This window comes from Epinephelus lanceolatus, chromosome 23 (genome assembly GCF_041903045.1).
Source record: "Epinephelus lanceolatus isolate andai-2023 chromosome 23, ASM4190304v1, whole genome shotgun sequence".
NCBI classification, from domain to species: domain Eukaryota; kingdom Metazoa; phylum Chordata; class Actinopteri; order Perciformes; family Serranidae; genus Epinephelus; species Epinephelus lanceolatus.
In genome coordinates this window covers 2,511,978-2,531,288 of record NC_135756.1, presented here as the reverse complement: position 1 = coordinate 2,531,288, position 19,311 = coordinate 2,511,978, and the positions used below count along the sequence as shown (strand labels likewise).

The window sequence follows — 19,311 nt, the reverse complement described above, 5'->3', positions numbered from 1 at the left end:
CACTGGGAAGCGAAACATTAAGCACCATGTCAAGTAGGCCCAACCCAACTTGAACATCACTGGTAAACAGTTGTTTGAACTCGGCTCAACTGTCAGGTTCTGTCGCGTCATTCTAGTATGCACGCCATTTCTATCAACTGAAAAGGGAAATCCAGTATGACGTCCCTGGTCCACAGCTGGTGGCACTAATGTGTAAGGTGACATGGCAATGCACGATGAAAAATGCAGTCTATGTTTGAGAGAAACAGGTGCAACACAAGTATGATGTTCGCATTAACATGGAAACGATGTCTCATGTGGCAAATGTTAAGGTGAAAACACCTCTCGGAGTGTTTCATGGTTGTGAAGGGCCTTTAAAATAGAATCTATGGGAGGAAAAAAAAAACCTGTACAGCTTTTCAATATATATATCGTCCATATTTTTATAGATTTTTTAACATTTAATTGTCATTTTTTTTCATGCTTCTGACTCCTGCTGTGCTTCATTTTATCTTTAATATTCTCTCACTATGTGTATTGTTTTGTACCAAACACCAAAGTGAATTCCCTGCATGTAAAAATCTACTTGGCAATAAACAAAATTCTGATTCTGAAGACTTCTATGTATTTCATTACATAATTATTCAAGTCTGGTGAATTTCATTGTTTCTTCATTCATTTATTCTTAATTTTGATGTATTTAGCGACCAGTATGTGCTCCAAATATAAACCACTGCTCCACTGTTGAACAGCGGAAACACTTAAACTGAACGTAAAATGTCATCTTTAATTTAGCTCTCAGGCTTGTATGTGCATGTAATTGTGTATTTAATCATTGAAACCTGAGCGAATTGGCTTAATGTCTTCCTAAAACATGGACAGAAGGCAGTGAGTGAGTGTTCACATTTTGCAACTGAAACATTTCACTTATGTGGATCCAGTTTTTCATTGTTATCTAGTATGATCTAATCTGTCTAATTAAATCAAAGTAATGTAAATTATTTGTTAACATCTGAGCATAATAAGTGAAAGAAATGTTGGACTTACATGACATTATGCCTGGTGATCCTCACTGACACTAAAGTAATCTAGTTATTATACACAGTTGCACCCGTTAACGATGGCATCAGTTAGAAGATAAAATATTAACAGCATTCAAGTTTCATTTTCAGTTTCTTGACAAACACAATCATAAAAAATTATTGCTAGATATGGGATTGATATAAACAGTCTGAGCAGGCGAAATCATTTGATGTCAAATATTAACAAATCTAAGCAGATTACAGAGACAACGAACCATTGAAAAGAAGCTGCAGAGAAAATGAAGACGAGAAAGTCATTCAGCGCCACAATTCTCAGACAAAGCAGCTCAGACAGCTGGCAAAGCTTCAATCAGGACTAACTGTGGTTTGTGTCTGAAGACAATTTAAACTTCTCTTATCTCTCTAAATAACCTCAGCATACACAGGTGAGTACTTTTGGTTACACTTGTTGAGCAAGTTTAAGAGTAATATACAGTACAGGCCAAAAGTTTGGACACACCTTCTCATTCAATGCGTTTTCTTTATTTTCATGACTATTTACATTGTAGATTCTCACTGAAGGCATCAAAACTATGAATGAACACATGTGGAGTTATGTACTTAACAAAAAAAGGTGAAATAACTGAAAACATGTTTTATATTCTAGTTTCTTCAAAATAGCCACCCTTTGCTCTGATTACTGCTTTGCACACTCTTGGCATTCTCTCCATGAGCTTCAAGAGGTAGTCACCTGAAATGGTTTCCACTTCACAGGTGTGCCTTATCAGGGTTAATTAGTGGAATTTCTTGCTTTATCAATGGGGTTGGGACCCCATTGATAAAGTTGTGTTGTGCAGAAGTCAGGTTAATACACAGCCGACAGCCCTATTGGACAACTGTTAAAATTCATATTATGGCAAGAACCAATCAGCTAACTAAAGAAAAACGAGTGGCCATCATTATTTTAAGAAATGAAGGTCAGTCAGTCCGGAAAATTGCAAAAACTTTAAATGTGTCCCCAAGTGGAGTCGCAAAAACCATCAAGCGCTACAACGAAACTGGCACACATGAGGACCGACCCAGGAAAGGAAGACCAAGAGTCACCTCTGCTTCTGAGGATAAGTTCATCCGAGTCACCAGCCTCAGAAATGGCAAGTTAACAGCAGCTCAGATCAGAGACCAGATGAATGCCACACAGAGTTCTAGCAGCAGACCCATCTCTAGAACAACTGTTAAGAGGAGACTGCGCCAATCAGGCCTTCATGGTCAAATAGCTGCTAGGAAACCACTGCTAAGGAGAGGCAACAAGCAGAAGAGATTTGTTTGGGCCAAGAAACACAAGGAATGGACATTAGACCAGTGGAAATCTGTGCTTTGGTCTGATGAGTCCAAATTTGAGATCTTTGGTTCCAACCGCCGTGTCTTTGTGAGACGCAGAAAAGGTGAACGGATGGATTCCACATGCCTGGTTCCCACTGTGAAGCATGGAGGAGGAGGTGTGATGGTGTGGGGGTGTTTTGCTGGTGACACTGTTGGGGATTTATTCAAAATTGAAGGCACACTGAACCAGCATGGCTACCACAGCATCCTGCAGCGACATGCCATCCCATCCGGTTTGCGTTTAGTTGGACGATCATTTATTTTTCAACAGGACAATGACCCCAAACACACCTCCAGGCTGTGTAAGGGCTATTTGACCAAGAAGGAGAGTGATGGAGTGCTGCGGCAGATGACCTGGCCTCCACAGTCACCGGACCTGAACCCAATCCAGATGGTTTGGGGTGAGCTGGACCGCAGAGTGAAGGCAAAGGGGCCAACAAGTGCTAAACACCTCTGGGAACTCCTTCAAGACTGTTGGAAAACCATTTCAGGTGACTACCTCTTGAGGCTCATGGAGAGAATGCCAAGAGTGTGCAAAGCAGTAATCAGAGCAAAGGGTGGCTATTTTGAAGAAACTAGAATATAAAACATGTTTTCAGTTATTTCACCTTTTTTTGTTAAGTACATAACTCCACATGTGTTCATTCATAGTTTTGATGCCTTCAGTGAGAATCTACAATGTAAATAGTCATGAAAATAAAGAAAACGCATTGAATGAGAAGGTGTGTCCAAACTTTTGGCTTGTACTGTACATCAAGAGGTGGAAACAGCCAAACTTTATACCTGTTCATTTCTGTTGTAATCACAATTTTGCATTTTCTGATTAGTGCAGGTGGGATAGGCCGATAGCATTCTGTCAAACATGTATAAAGCACAATTGGAATATTTACCTTAATTAGAGTTTTTAAAGTAGTTTGTGATGCAGGGTCTCTTGTCTGTTTTCAATCAGCTCTGTGCAATGTCATGTACATGATGTACACAAACCAGCTCACCAACAGTTTGCAAGGCTGGGTCGGATATACACGCCAAAACAAAACAGACCGAACTGCCTTATATAATATATATTATATATATTATATATAATACTGACTTAGTGCATTTTTCACTGGGCCCTCTGGTTAGATTGAATATGTTTGAACTATGATTTGTCAGCCCATATTATGTTCAGCTGATATTCCAACAGTGCTCATCCTGGACTAACCTGCTGTGTCTGTTGTGAAGTTTGAAGATCTATTTGTAACGACGACTTTCTGCAAACTAGAAGAATTGAAGACCATTCAAACACACAGAGTCGTCCTCTCCCTCCTCTGACTGGACCCAGTCCAGCTTTAGTGTCAGGAGAACCTTTGAGCAGTGGTGTATGTTCAGATGGAGAAATCGATGTCATTTTGAAATCCTGCTGTATTCTCTACACTGTGTGTTTGACCTCTGTATCTTTTTGGAGCTGGTCTGACGCTGTGAGCATTGGGCCTCCTGTGCACAGTCAAAAGATAAAAAATGGTCACATGTTGCTGATGTGAGCGAGTTCTTCAAGGGGGGAGGTGGAGACTCACTCACTCGGCTAAGTGACAAACAGGAAGTTGGGCTAAGAGAGCTGAGGCCCAGATGAACGCTCTCTCATAAACTGAGGCTTATAACCTTATAAGGCCACGGTTTACTGAAACTGTTAGAAAATTCTCGATGTGTTGTTCATCTTTCTAAAGCTGAAGGATTCTGATGACTTCAGCTGGGTGAGTTTTTGATAACCTGTTTTCCTTTGCTACATTTTTTTAATAAATATTAGATGTCTAGTTTCTGGTGTTTTTTTTTAGGTGTATACTTACTCATTGTCTCTGCCGTCTACGTCATATTTTGGGAAGATGACATTCTTTGGTTTATTTCTGCCCTACAATCAGCAGTGTAAAATCATCCCTGACCCAAAAACTTCTATAATATTGTGTTAGTTTTTCATGGTTCTCATCAAACAGGGATGCTATGTCATGTTGAAACGTTTACACATCAGCTGCTTGTTTCCAGTAAGTTAGAGCATGTTGTGGTTGTAGTTGGTTACTTTCACTTTTAAACACACATTAAAATGTGACAAAAGTTGTGTTAGTGTGTCAGTGGAAGCCCAGTTGTCATGATAAATATGGTCTTGACCTATCGTTCTGCCCTGCAGTAGGTATCAGACTGTGTCATCATACAAGTCTGATTCCACAAAGTTGGGACGCTGTAAAAAAAACATTAAAGAAAACAATGCAATGATTTGTGAATGCTTTCAATTGAATAGAGCATCGTCTGTGCCAAACTGTCTCTGAGGGAAACGGTGAATACCGAATGTGCTCTCTGACGGCCAGTTTAATATCCACGGCCCAGTATTTCAAAGTGATCTGATAGGATTATCCTGGCCGGATTGGATTAAATCCTGATCTGATCTGAAAACTGGGTATTTCAACACAGATCAAAAGGATCCTGAGGATCAGGATTCAATTCTGGTAATCCAATCCTCCCTTTAATCCAGATAAAGGCTGCAATTAGGTATTTCAAAAGTTAAGGCAGAGATCTGGATCAATTTGATACCAAATTTCAGGATTATTTGGATCCCACCTCAGAGGTGGATTTGACAAAGCCTCAGCTCCACTTCTCCTAGATATTGTTACTCAAGTTGTTCATTACACTTAATCTGAATTAGTGTTTTAGTTGTAAGTAATTTCAAGCATAGAAAAATATTGTTTGGCTATACTTCCTGAAACTGCTGTAAATAAGAGGAACAAATACAGACCTATTTCTCAACATCTAGTTTCACCTAACATTGTAACTAAATGCAATGCAAAGCAAATTTATTTGTATAGCACATTCTTTTCTTTACACAGAGTACAAGAAACAACACAGGGATTGACATAATAAGCACATGGCTATTCAAACAAAGTATTAAAAAAGCAATTAGAAACAAAATGTAAATCAAAATATAGTCACAGAACCTAAAGACTGCTCACAGGTCTGAGGTGAGCTTCTTTTCCAGAAGTTTTATCTTCAATTCTGTCTCTCTCTGCTGAAGCAGCATCAGCTTGAGCTGCTCATCAGCCAGTTCAATTTGTCTCACCGCCCTCTCAGTCTCCATTCTCTGTCAGGAATCCACAATAGTCACAGACATTGTTTAAGTACAGAAAAGCATATCACCAGCATTACTGTAGCATACCCAAACGCAATCCTCTGACACTTCTGAATGAACTGCATAATTCATACTAGTACTGTGTATTTTTCCTATACAGTCCACTCTGCACACATGTAAAAAAAAATTTTTAAAACAGTCCGCTGTGTTGGCAATAACATAACGTTAAACTTTGAACAGGTTGGTGTTTAAAGAGTTCATGTATGACGTACTTCAGATTAATTCCCTTTTAAATTAAACCATAGAGCGCAAAATACATCAACAAAGCCAGCCACCTCGCTAGCCTGCTAGCTACTTAACATGCAAGTCAATGGAGCCGCACTAGCTACCGTTAGCATGACCTCGGCTCAATTAGAAATTGGTACGCCCACGTTTTAAATAGGTGACAATTCAAATAGCTGGCTCACATGAGATGGTGGGTGGCCTTCGTATGGTCTTAAAAACGCTACACATTAGGTGACGGTAAACTTACATTTTGATGTGAAAGCTGTGGTACCAACTGTTCCTTTCGTGAAGTATTTCATTATCCGGATTATTCTGATCCAGATTACAAGTTTTGAAATACTGGGCCCAGGAGTGAAAATAGTGGTGTGCAGTGCCTTATCATTATTACCTCATTTCTGCTTTTCAAAGGTTTACCTGCTCCCTTCAACGTCTGCCGTTATCGACTGATCATTCATGAGTTTCATTTTTGATATGTAGTTCTTGTTTCTTTAGAGTCTGAATCCACTCATTGTACACTGCTTTAGACAAAATGTCTGCCAAATGAATTTAATGTACTTAACTTGAACATGTAGATTATCACAAGTTTCATAACAGTAACCTCTCAGTTAAATATCCAGGGCCTAGTTGTTTGGAGGTAATCTGATTTCAGTTATCGGATTGGTTCAAATCTCGAAAATCGATTGTTCAAAAGAAAAAAAGGATTCTGAAATTGGAGGAGATCATTTAATTCAGTCGTAGGACATGTTTACACGAAAAACCTAATCATTTCTCATTTTTGTTTTCAAAAAAGGTCTGAGTTCAGACAACATTTTGATAACAATCGCTGTGCACACGGATCTACAAAAATTACCAAAAACGCTGCAGTATACATGCCAGGCCAGTAGTTGGCGGTATGACTTTGTAATGAAACGACACATACGCTTCGTTGTTCTGCAGAGTGGTGATGTATAAACAAACAAAATGGCAACTGCACTAATGTTTGGATGGACGACGAGGTGGAGTTGCTACTAGGGATGCACCGAAATGAAAATTTGTGGCCGAAGCCGAATAATATTAAACGCTTGGCCGAATACCGAGCACCGAATACCGAATATCGTTGTTTAGTTTTTCATTAGTTTCTGCAGATGAACCCCCTCCAGATTAGTGTTGTCACGGTACCAAAATTGGGACCCACGGTACGATACCAATTAAAGTATCACGGTTCTGAGTAGTATCATGATACCACAGCAAAAATGAGGCAGATGTGCCTTTTGTCATTTATAAAAAGATAAATCACTTTTCTATAATACATCAATGATATTTCAATGGAATAAATTACTTATTGACTTATTCATACTTCAAAAACAGCATCAATAAGTGATTAACATAGGGGGGAAAATAAAATAAAATAAATAAAATAAGAATCAACCAGCCACCCTCCTCCCCTGACAAGTAAAGAACAGTCCCTTCATAAGTAAAGAACAGTCCCTAAAGTGCGGTGAGGTTTGTGGGCCGTTACCTGCCACAAAGAGAGAAATGTGAACGGCTCATTTCTCCTCTGACACGTCACATACCTGTGTTCGGCTGGCTCGGCTGTTCAGGTACTTCTGGGCAGTCAAGACGCCAAGAAGAGGATATCATTGGAGCCGACTTCTCCGTCGCCGGTAAGCCGATGGCCGCCATATTTGACAGGAATACATTACTGTCTGTGTCTGTGACCCCTGTTCAACCCACAACCGGTGGGATTCGCCTTTCATTTCTGTTGGTGGTTGAAATCTGTAGGCTGCTCGCACAGCGTGCTGAATGATTTAAGCCTATTTTGCTCGCTCAAAACTATTTTTAGTCGCAAATGCGAGTGTGGTGACGGACGGATTGCCACACTGCCGACATTTTACTCCACCCGTCTAGGCACGCTGTTTGATTGCATTATCAAAACACGCCGCTATTATTCGGCCTTGCTTTTAACTTATTCCACCGAATACCGAATGTGTGTGTTTTTTTGCAATATTTGGCCGAATATATTCGGTTACCAAATATTCGGTGCATCCCCAGTTGCTACAGTAAATCTACACTTTGCTGGAGAAGTGTTGATAAATTCAACAAGGTGAGCAGCACAAACAGAGCTCGGGAGTCCGCCATTGTTGTTGTGATGGTCGATACCCCGCGCATGCCTCGTGACTGAAACCGTGATGCGCATGTGCGAAAAGTCTCCGTTTTCAGAGGAACTGCATATTGTGAGTTTACATGACAACGGAAATGGTGCTGTTTCCAAAAATTGCACTCTGGAATGCGTTCTCAAAACATTGTGTTTTCAGGCACCCAAAATGCCGCCGTCATGTGAACAATGCCAAAACGCAACTTAAGTTCACCATTTTTGGTTGAAATCGTTGTCGTATAAACGGGACCTTAGATTTGATCTGAATCAAACATTTGGTATGTATTGTTCAAAACTTTGTGTAGGATTGGGATACCTTTGATCCCCCCCCCCCCCCCAAAAAATCAGGATTATCCTGATCCCAGCAGGGAGCTGGATTCAGGCTGGATTTCAGGGACAAAAAGTAATAAACTTTTTAAATTGGTCAAATACATTTATTTATATTTTACACTTCATTTGTTGAACAGTTTCTTTGATAAAGTAGTGCCTATTACTACTACTGTTAATTAGGAAAAAAGGATGTTGGCCCCATAAAATAACCAAATAACCATCAAAATAAAATAAAATTATTTAAACATATAATCTCAAAGATCTCCGTTACCTTCTCTTTGGCAGCACCAGTGGCAATAAGTGATAACTGCATTGTGTTAGTTGGCAGACTGCCTACACAGTGATGTGTAGTCCCATTTAGAGTACTGGTTAACTGGATTTTGGTAATCTTTAAAAGTTCATATCTGGATCAGGGTGATCCAGTCCAATGTTGCTTTGAAAAACTGGCACATAAGTAAGATGGATCATCTTATCCTGGACAGCAAAACATGGGATTTCCAGATCTGGATCAGAACGATCCAGTTAAAATTTTTTGAACTGGGCCCAGAAATGAAGATGGTAATGTGCAGCATCTAATCATTATAACTTTAATGTTTTCACAGGCTTAACTGCTCATCACAGCATCCAACGTTATAGACTGACCATTGATGAACTCCATTTTTGATGACATCTGGCTCCGGTTCCTTTGAGCCCATGAACTGTAAGTTGCTTTGGACAAAAGTGTCTGCTGATCAAATTTAATGTATTTAACTTGAATGTGTGGATTGTCACAAGTTAAAAAAGACTGAATGGATGAAATAAATAAATAATTCCATAAAAAATAGTGTATACTCTCTGATATAAACTTTCTGTTTTATTTAAAGAGGAAGCCATAATGGCAAAACTGAAAGAAGAGCTCTGGAAAACCCTGCGGGACCTGAAAGAAGAGGAGTTTGAGAATTTCAAGTGGTTTCTCAAGGATGATGGAATCTTGGAGGGCTTGTCAGGCATCCCAGTGGCTCAGCTGGAGAAGGCAAAAAGGCAGGACACGGTGGATCTAATGGTACAGAAATATCCAGGTCCTGGAGCTCTGAAGGTAACCTTGAAGATTTTAGAAAACATCCACAGGAATGATCTGGTGCAGCGCCTTCAAAACCTCTGCTTAGGACCAAAATGTAAGTTGGGGTAAAGTTCTGATACGCAGAAGTGTCACATTCATCTTATAAATTACTGCATGAGTTATGAACATTCTGTCAGAAGAAGTATATTAACAAAAAATGTAAAGATTAAGTTATCATTTATTATGGTACACCACCATATGGTCATGACCATAGGTAACACGAGATGGTGATCACTCTGACAACTCTGCTCCTCTCTTCATCCGAGTGTTCAACAAACACCGATCAGCCACATCCTTAAAGGGATAGTGCACCCAAAAATGAAAATTCAGCCATTATCAACTCACCCATATGCCGACGGAGGCCCTGGTGAAGTTTTAGAGTTCTCACATCACTTGCAGAGATCGGCGGGGGCAGCGGCCAGCACACCTAATGGCATACGGCGCCCCACACTAATGTCCAACACAAAACTGAATCCACAAAGTATCTCCATACTGCTCATCCGTAATGATCCAAGTGTGCTGCAGCTGCGACATAAAAAGTTGTTTGGAAAATGTCATGTGAACTCTGTTTTTAGCCTCACTGTAGCCTGTAGCTCTGACTGTTTCTGTGCTCCGCGTTGACGTGCGCGCTCAGGGTGATCGGTGATGCACGGTCTCTGAAGAGCAGCAGTCTCGTCAGTACTGATGTCCAGATTCTCAAGTGCAGGCATCGCCAATTCCCAGTCTGAGCAGCAAAGACTTTCCTCATCCGTTGGCATTGCTTTGCATTTGAAACAACTACACCACCAGGTTTCCAGTGCTCGACTCTGGTATTCTGCGGCTGGCTGAGGGTTAGGCTCATGAGCTGCGGCGGCTGCTTCGTCCAGTAGCCTGAGTTCCGTCCGTATACTCAGGCTCAAACAAATACGGCTCAACAAAGAAATGCTGTTCTCCCTCAATTTCAAAGTCTTCAGACATGTTGGGCTGTCCTTTGCTAAAAGACCTTAGTGCAAATGATCTTTTAGCTACTGTGGTTACCGTTGTCTCCCCGTGCGGTGCATATGTCACGTGATGTAAACACGGGTGAGCAAAGCTCATGCTTTCGCTGGTCTCGCGCAGGCACACACACGTGAATGCGGAGCACAGAGAAGCAGTCAGAGCTACAGGCTACAGTGAGGCTAAAAACGGAGTTCATATGACGTTTTTCGAAATAACTTTTTATGTCGCGGCTTCAGCACACTTGGATCACTACGGACGAGCAGTATGGAGATACTTTGTGGATTCAATTTCGTGTTCTTGGACGTTAGTCTGGGGCGCCGTCAGCCATTAGGTGTGCTGGCTGCTCCCCCCGCCGATCTCCGCAAGTGATGTGAGGACTCTATAACTTCACCAGGGCCTCTGTCGGCATATGGGTGAGTAGATAATGGCTGAATTTTCATTTTTGGGTGCACTATCCGTTTAAAACCACTGACAGAGGAAGTGAATAACTAATTATTTTGATCCAATACAATGTTCTGCTGGGAAACCTTTGGTTCTGGCATTCATGTGGACGCCACCTGACATGTTCCACCCACTCAAACACTGTTGCAGACCAAGCATCCAAATTCCCCAGCTGTTGCATTTTGGTGTGAATTAACTGTAAATAGGTTTCACAAAAAATGATCCAAGACATGAGGTGACTGTTTTGCTTCTTTACCACAAGGGTCGCATTTTCCTGAAGTTGCTTCAGCCCCCCTTCCTTTTTTGAACTCTAAAATATATGCTTAGTGTTGTGGCTTACCATGACACAAGTATAAGGTCTGAGGTCAGACCTTTATTTAACATCTTATTAATAAGTCTGTGTGTCTGTTTGTTCTCTGTCTTGTTTTAGATGTTGCTAAGAAAGAAGAGTATAAGGGAGAGAAGCCCAAGCTCCAGTGGGTGCAGCAGTTTGCAGTGGATGTGACTCTGGATCCTGATACAGCACATCCTCACCTCATCCTGTCTGCTGATGGGAAACAAGTACGCCATGGTGACGTGAGGAAGAAACTCCCAAACAACCCTGAGAGATTTCACAGATGTGTGAACGTCTTAGGAAAGCAGAGTTTCTCTTCAGGAAAATTTTACTTTGAGGTTCAGGTTAAAGGGAAGACTGCCTGGACTATAGGAGTCGCCAAGGAGTCGATCGAAAGGAAGAGAGGTATCACACTGGATCCTAAATATGGTTTCTGGACTATTCATTTAGAGAATGAAGATGATTACATGGCGATTGATGACCCTTTAGTTGATCTCCCTCTGAATCACCATCCTCAGAAGGTGGGAGTGTTTGTGGACTATGACAAGGATCTGGTCTGCTTTTATGATGTAGACGCTGCAGATCTTCTCTACTCCTTCACTGGCTGCTCCTTCACTGAGAAACTCTACCCATTCTTCAGTCCCTGTACTAATGATGGTGGTGTAAACTCTGCCCCTTTGATCATCTCTCCTGTCAATCACCCACCAAGCCTTAAGACACATGACTTAAGTGATCAGAAGGAAGACTACGAAAGAAAAGCGCCTGAGCTGAAGAGCGTCCAACAGTTTGCAGTGGAGGTGACTCTGGATCCTGATACAGCCCATCCTGCTCTCATCCTCTGTCATGATAGAAAGCAAGTCAGCTGTGGTGATGTATTTAAGAAACTCCCAAACAACCCTAAAAGGTTTACGAAATGTGTGAACATCTTAGGAAAACAAAGTTTCTCATCTGGAAAATTTTACTTTGAGGTTCAGGTTAAAGGGAAGACTGCCTGGGATTTGGGAGTGGCCAAAGAGTCAATCCAGAGGAAAGCCCACATCACAACAAGCCCAGAAAATGGTTTCTGGACTATAATGTTGAGAGATGGAGATGACTACGGAGCAATTGATGACGATCTTGTTTTCCTCTCTCTGAATCAGCCTCCTCAGAAGGTGGGAGTGTTTGTGGACTATGATGAGGGTCTGGTCTGCTTTTATGATGTAGATTCCGCAGATCTTCTCTACTGTTTTACCGGCTGCTCCTTCACTGAGAAACTCTACCCATTCTTCAGTCCCTGTACTGATGATGGTGGTACAAATTCTGCCCCCTTGATCATTTGTCCTGTCAATGACTTCAGTGATCAGGAAGAACATGAAAGAAAGAAGGCTGAGCTGATGAGCGTCCAACAGTTTGCAGTGGATGTGACTCTGGATCCTGATACAGCCCATCCTAATCTCATCCTGTCCGATGATGGGAAACAAGTACATCATGGTGATGTGAGGAAGAAACTACCAGACAACCCTAACAGATTTGACAAGCGTGTGAACGTCTTAGGAAAGCAGAGTTTCTCCTCAGGAAGATTTTACTACGAGGTTCAGGTTAAAGGGAAGACTGCCTGGACTGTGGGAGTCGCCAAGGAGTCGATCGAAAGGAAAGAAAGTATTACAGTGAGTCCTAAAGGCGGTTTCTGGACCATGTGGTTGAGGGATGGCAACAGGTATGAAGCTAATGATAACCCGTCAGTGCGTCTCTCCCTGAAGTCTAATCCTCAGAAGGTGGGAGTGTTTGTAGACTATGACGAGGGTCTGGTCTCCTTCTATGATGTAGATGCCGCAGATCTTCTTTACTCCTTTACAAGCTGCTCCTTCACTGAGAAACTCCTTCCATACTTCAGTCCCTGTACTAATGACAATGGTACAAACTCTGCCCCTCTGATCATTTGTCCTGTTAGGCACAGTGATTAATCACACTTGCAGGTGTTTCAGTTATTCTAGTTGGAGTTCTGCTCAGCTTGGCCAGAGTTAAGCTGCAAATCACAGCAAGTCACTGAGCCGAACATACAGCAGATATAAGAATAATAAATGTCTATATTGTCTCATCTTAAAGCACATTGTAAAGGTTTTAAATTGTTCTGATACTACATTTTGAAGAGAAGGTCTGACTTTGGAGTATCTTGTAGTCCATTAGTACAAAGGCACAGATGGACGCACTAGACTGCAGCTCAGGCTGCAACCCAAACTGGACCCGAGCCAGAGAGAGTAGTAACCGAGCCTGACCTGAACCCGACAAGCGTTCTGTTTTCTATGTCCAAACCTCACTCGAGCCCCACACAGTTACTGTAAGGGAAAGGCTCCACTCTGGTGCTGCTGCTGAAACACACAGCCAGCTCTCCTTTCAGCGCTGTGTCCATTTTCTTGTGTCTCTCTTAAAACAAACTGAAAGACAACACAGTGAGGACGTCCAAATCCAGTCCAGCTGTCCCATTGGACCCCGTTGGCTCCTGTTGGGTCCCGTCGGATCCCCTCGGATCCCCTCAGGTGTGGGTATCCAAAGTTGAGTCTGCTTGCCATGTCTATCAAATGCAAAAGGGGCTATACAGTATGACATCCTTGGATTTCTGATGATTTCCCATATCCACAGTTGGTGGTAGTCATGTATGGTAACGAAGCAATGCTTCAAGAAAAACAGTTTTTCTTCTACTTCAATAGGTGCAACACAAGAGTAAGAAAGATGTTAATTAAATAAGACAGACCTAAGACGAAGTCTCATATAGCAAAAGTTCAAATGAAAACACCTCTTGGGATGTACCACGGCTGGGAGGGGCCTTATAAATTTAATCTGTGGTAAAAACTGTACAGCTCTTGATTTTTTAAAAAGATACATTATATATTTTGGGTATTTTTTGAAAAATGTATTATTGTTTTATTTTTGATATTTTTTTCAAATTTTATTATTTTTTCATGCTTCTGACTGCTGCAATGTTTGATTTTACCTTTTCTTTTCTCTTACTATGTTTATTGTTGTGTAGCAAACATCAAAGTGAATAAACACAATCCTGATGCTGATGACTTATTTTAATCACAAATTCTGGTTAATTTCTGTATTGCTTCGCTTTCTTTTTATGTGCTCTGTATTCATTTACTACTTTTACTACTGGAGCACAACTTTGACCTGTCTACACGACCAGTATGTGCTCTAAATATAAACCACTGTTCCCCTACCTATCAGTAAATTGAAATATAAAGTTGAACAGTGGAAACACCAAAAACTGAGTGAGAAATGCCATCTTTATTTTAGCTTTCAGACTTGTACATGGATGTAAATGTGTATTAAATAAAATTAGGCTGATTGATGGATGGATTGATTAATTGATTGACTGATACAGGGGCTGATGGTGATGTTTGTTTGGTAATAAATGTACACAGCAGGAAGACAGGCTTTTGATTTAAGTTGTGTTGAAAAACAAGAGAATTCATTTTGCAACTCCAACATGTCACTAATGTGGATCCAGTTTTGCATTGCGAACTAACTATCAAATAATCAATTGAATGTAATGTATTGGTTGTTTTTATTGCCTGAGCATTGCTAAATAAAAGAAATGTTAGACTGACATGACATTTTGCCTGCTCATTGTCATTTACACTGCAGTAATTCAGTGATCTCCACAGGACGTGGCTTTAGACCAGGGTATGATTCAAGCTGTGCCCATTGTTAACCACAGCATCACAGTTAATAGATAACGTATACAATAAAAAAGGCATAACAGTTTCATATTCAAGATCTTGACAAACACAATCATAAAAAATTTATTGCTAGATATGGGATTGATATAAACAGTCTGTGCGGGCGAAATCATTTGATGTCAAATATTAACAAGTCTAAGCAGATTACAGAGACGATGAACCATTGAAAAGAACCTGTAGAGAAAATGAAGACGAGAAAGTCGTTCAGCGCCACGATTTTCAGACAAAGTAGCTCAGAGAGCTGGCAAAGCTTCAATCAGGACTAACTGTGGTTTGTGTCTGAAGACAATTGAAACTTCTCTTATCTCTCTAAATAACCTCAGCATACACAGGGGAGTACTTTTGGTTACACTTGTTGAGCAAGTTTAAAAGTTATACACATCAAGAGGTGGAAACAGCCAAACTTTATACCTGTTCATTTCTGTTGTAATCACAATTTTGCATTTTCTGATTAGTGCAGGTGGGATAGGCCGATAGCATTCTGTTAAACATGTATAAAGCACAATTGGAATATTTACCTTAATTAGAGTTTTTAAAGTAGTTTGTGATGCAGGGTCTCTTGTCTGTTTTCAATCAGCTCTGTGCAATGTCATGTACATGATGTACACAAACCAGCTCACCAACAGTTTGCAAGGCTGGGTCGGATATACACACCAAAACAAAACAGACCGAACTGCCTTATATAATATATATTATATATATTATATATAATACTGACTTAGTGCATTTTTTACTGGGCCCTCTGGTTAGATTGAATATGTTTGAACTATGATTTGTCAGCCCATATTATGTTCAGCTGATATTCCAACAGTGCTCATCCTGGACTAACCTGCTGTGTCTGTTGTGAAGTTTGAAGATCTATTTGTAACGACGACTTTCTGCAAACTAGAAGAATTAAAGACCATTCAAACACACAGAGTCGTCCTCTCCCTCCTCTGACTGGACCCAGTCCAGCTTTAGTGTCAGGAGAACCTTTGAGCAGTGGTGTATGTTCAGATGGAGAAGTCAATGTCATTTTTGAAATCCTGCTGTATTCTCTACACTGTGTGTTTGGCCTCTGTATCTTTTTGGAGCTGGTCTGACACTGTGAGCATTGGGCCTCCTGTGCACAGTCAAAAGATAAAAAAAAAAAAAGTCACGTGCAGCAGCTTTTCGGGGGGGGGGGGGGGGGGGGGGTTGGGTGGAGACTCACTCACTCACTCTGCTAAACAAGAAGTTGAGCGGAGAGAGCCAGGACGGTAACCATTGGCTGAAGCTCATAGCCTTATGAGGTCATTTTCGCATGAATCACCAAGACTGATAAAGAATAATTTACACGTGTTGATCATCTTTCTAAATCTGAAGAAATCTGTGCTGAATTCGGCTGGGTGAGTTTCTAACAACTGTTTTCTCTGTGGCACATTTTTGTAATGGATATTAGATGTCTAGTTTCTGGTGGGTTTTTAAGGGGTTTACCTCATCATTGTCTCTGTCGTCTACTTTGTATTTCGGGGAAATGGCGGTCTGTGTGGGGTCCTGCAGACCACCTTCTCACCCCAGCCTGGAAAACTGGTTAATGATATACTACCGTGTGAGGTTTTAACGGTTCTCAGCAGAAGCTGTGCCACAGCAACAGACTTCAGGTTGAAGCAGAGAAAGATTCTGCATGACATGTTAAAGCGTGTACACAGCAGCTGCTGGTTTTGTGTAGATAAGAGCAGGGTGTGGTTACAGTGGGTTACTTTTACTTTTCAACATACATGAAAATGTAAAAAAAAAAAAAAAAAAGTTTTCGTGGTAAATAATGTCTCGGCCTGTCATTAGGACCTGCGCTATATCAGGCTATGCCATCATAAATCTCCCGAGCCCTCTGAGAGGCGCCAACATTCTCCAGCTCTGACCTGACATACCTTCCAGATGCCTTTAAAACTCCCACATAAGCAAAGAGCAGACACTTGGCAGATTGACCCGGTCACATATCTACACTGTGTCTGTTTAAGTTAAACAACAGTGGTTGGTCCAACTGGCTTGTGCGGCAATGTTATGTGAATACTGTGGCCCTAAAAAAAGATAACTGAAAAACGAATTCTAATCACAACCAAGAAAACTTCCTCTTGTATGCCTCCCTCCCTTTCTCTCTTCCTCTTAAATACTTCAACCGCAAAATGATCATTTGTACATGAATTTCTCAATGTGTTCATTCTTTTTTTATTGCACTTTCACACTTAAATAAACACAGCACTGCTTTCACTTTGATGTTGCGCTACATTCCGGCTAATGTTCTAAATTTCACATCAACTAAGACTTCAAAATAAGAGTCCTGCTCACCTGAATTCACTGCATCTCCTATGGATCTATGGATACACCTGCTGCTGTTTTTTTTGTTTTATTTTTTAACAGCAGTCACAGTACCATGATGTATTGTGGCGTTGCTGTCATGGATGTCTGATTTGATGCTGGACAAGGACAGACATTATTAAGACATTATTCATCTCAGCCTTCATGCATTCATTGTGCTGCAGATTGTGGGTTATTTTCAGGTGGTATAACAAGTGTCATGCACTCTCTGCATGTTATTTGTGTTCTCCTAAATCCAAAACTTCAAAGAATTTGCGTTGCACGTCTGTGGTGGCAACATTTAGGAACGTTTGTCAGAGGCTGCTGCTGTAGAGTGCACTCGTAGCGCCATGACAGCTCTTCAAACGTGGAGGCTTGCCTTTAATGAAGTGCTTGTTTTTAACATGCAGAGGAGTTTCCTGTGAGTGGAGCAGCATTTTAAACTTTGATACCGCGGTCATTTAATTGTGGGAAGCCAAAATCTTGATCATGATTAATATTCGATAAAATGTACAGCCCTAGCATGCGCATGCTCAGGCACGTTAAGGACGCACTACTCTTAAATGGAAGTGTTGTTTTAGCAAAAATGCATCTGTTTGGGATGCACTGAGCATTCGACTGGATAAATGAGACTTGGATTATACTGCATGAGTTTCGTGAGAGCTTGAAAACTTGCATCCATCCCCCTCTCCAGCAACGGCTCCTCCTGGAGGATCCTGAGGCGTTCCCAGGCCAGATGAGATATGTTCTGGGTCCATCCCGGGGCCTCCTACTAGCTGGACGTACCCGGGTCACCTCTAACAGGCTGTTTGTAAACGTTAAACGCAGTCCTCGCGTATTTGAATTCATAAACAATGTTCCCCTTTTTGGACTCTTCGTTCACCATGGAGGCATGGTGGCATTCTCTTTCAATTTTGTGTATGTGTCCCAACAAGCCCTCTAAATAGGGGCTGGGTGATTCATCAACGTAATTGATGTCACTCTTTACGGAAATACATTGATTTACAAAACGTGCCTTGGCATGTTGGAATAAAGTCGACTGCACCCAGTCAAAGCATAGATTCATTCAGCTAACAAGCTGTGCCTGAAAACCTCTCCTACAAAGTAAAAATGACTTCTGACAGGAGTGTAACCGCAGCACTCGGAGTGAAAGCATCCCAGAGCTGTTTGTTAACATGGCAGCAAGACAGTCCCATCCTGTTTGCTTTTTGTTCCCACCCAGGTATGACATATCAGGACTATCAACACGTGGAACATCATTCGGTTAGTAGTACTCACTTAAACTTCCTCCACTGCTGCAAACATTGCACCATACGACATCTACTGTTGTTATTCTGCTGTTTTATATTTCCTGTTTACTTTAACGGGCACGCACAAGCAAGAAAACGAATTAAACTACCAGACTGCTGTTAAGTTTATATATAATAATAATAATAATAATAATAATAATAATAATAATAATAATAATAATAATAATAATAAAATAATAATAAGAACTTTATTTATATAGCACTTTTAAAAACAAAAGTTTACAAAGTGCTTTGACAAACAAAGCAAATGCAGGATATCTATAGCAACAGAGAGTCAAAACAGTGAGGGCAAACAAAAGCACGACAAAATTAAGCTAAAATTGAGGTGAAGTTAAGCAAAACACAGACAGAATGATAAAGACAGAATGATAAAGACAGAATGTTAAAAGAGATAACAATAAAGGCAATAAAACTATTATTTCTAAATACTAGAAACAAACGAATAGAAGGATAAAAAGACAACATTGCATAATGACAATAACAAAGAATAAACAATTAAAAGGAATAGAATAAAATAAATAAAAAGAAACAAAGAGAATAAATAAAAAGTCTAGAAGGCAAGTCTATAAAAATGGGTTTTAAGAAGAGATTTAAAAGATGTTACTGATGTTGCAAGCCTTATCTCTTCAGGCAGGTCGTTCCAAAGTCGAGGGGCCCTGATGGAAAAAGCGCGGTCGCCTTTTGATAGCCTGTTACTGTCCTCGTTCCACACTGATGCTACATATTTTGAGTGCAGACCTAGCTGCTGTCGGTGTGCAGTGTCAACCAATCAGGGGTCACTAGGAAAATCTTAACATATAACACACAAACATCCGTTGAGCTAAGTGTCCTCTTTCGACTAAATAACACTAAATATCAAAAACTTCAGCCAGCCATTGCTACTTTACACA

The 19,311-nt window shown here is 40.7% G+C and overlaps 2 protein-coding genes across 11 annotated transcripts in view; both read left to right on the top strand.

Moving 5' to 3' along the window:
* The window catches only part of LOC117249528 (uncharacterized), a 34,901-nt gene that overhangs the window by 9,066 nt on the left and 6,524 nt on the right, over positions 1-19,311 (top strand). For 2 of the 9 annotated variants that reach the window (XM_033615245.2, XM_033615242.2), the window contains exons 1-2: positions 16,011-16,162; positions 18,334-18,374. The exons of 5 other annotated variants lie outside the window; for them this stretch is intronic. The gene's annotated coding sequence lies outside the window, so the exon portion shown is untranslated. Of the gene's footprint in view, positions 1-16,010; positions 16,163-18,333; positions 18,375-19,311 lie in introns of those variants that run through there. 2 more of the 9 variants (XM_078165511.1, XM_033615244.2) reach the window with 1 other exon arrangement.
* LOC117249064 (uncharacterized) lies at positions 1,271-14,664 on the top strand. Of its 2 annotated transcripts, none has more exons than XM_078165516.1 (4): positions 1,271-1,447; positions 8,824-8,921; positions 9,085-9,375; positions 11,170-14,664. In XM_078165516.1, the coding sequence occupies exons 3-4, from the start codon at positions 9,096-9,098 to the stop codon at positions 13,014-13,016; spliced, it is 2,127 nt and encodes a 708-aa protein (XP_078021642.1). In that variant the 5' UTR covers positions 1,271-1,447; positions 8,824-8,921; positions 9,085-9,095; the 3' UTR covers positions 13,017-14,664. The 2 variants fall into 2 exon arrangements, with proteins under 2 accessions (XP_078021642.1, XP_033470323.2); XM_033614432.2 differs by lacking the exon at positions 1,271-1,447 and adding an exon at positions 3,484-4,111.

Bases quoted from the DNA above. Each gene is read 5' to 3' on its own strand.
- LOC117249064 (XM_078165516.1), top strand. From the start codon at position 9,096: ATGGCAAAACTGAAAGAAGAGCTCTGGAAAACCCTGCGGGACCTGAAA. The intron at 9,376-11,169 runs GTAAGTTGGGGT...GTCTTGTTTTAG, and splicing joins CCTCTGCTTAGGACCAAAAT to ATGTTGCTAAGAAAGAAGAG.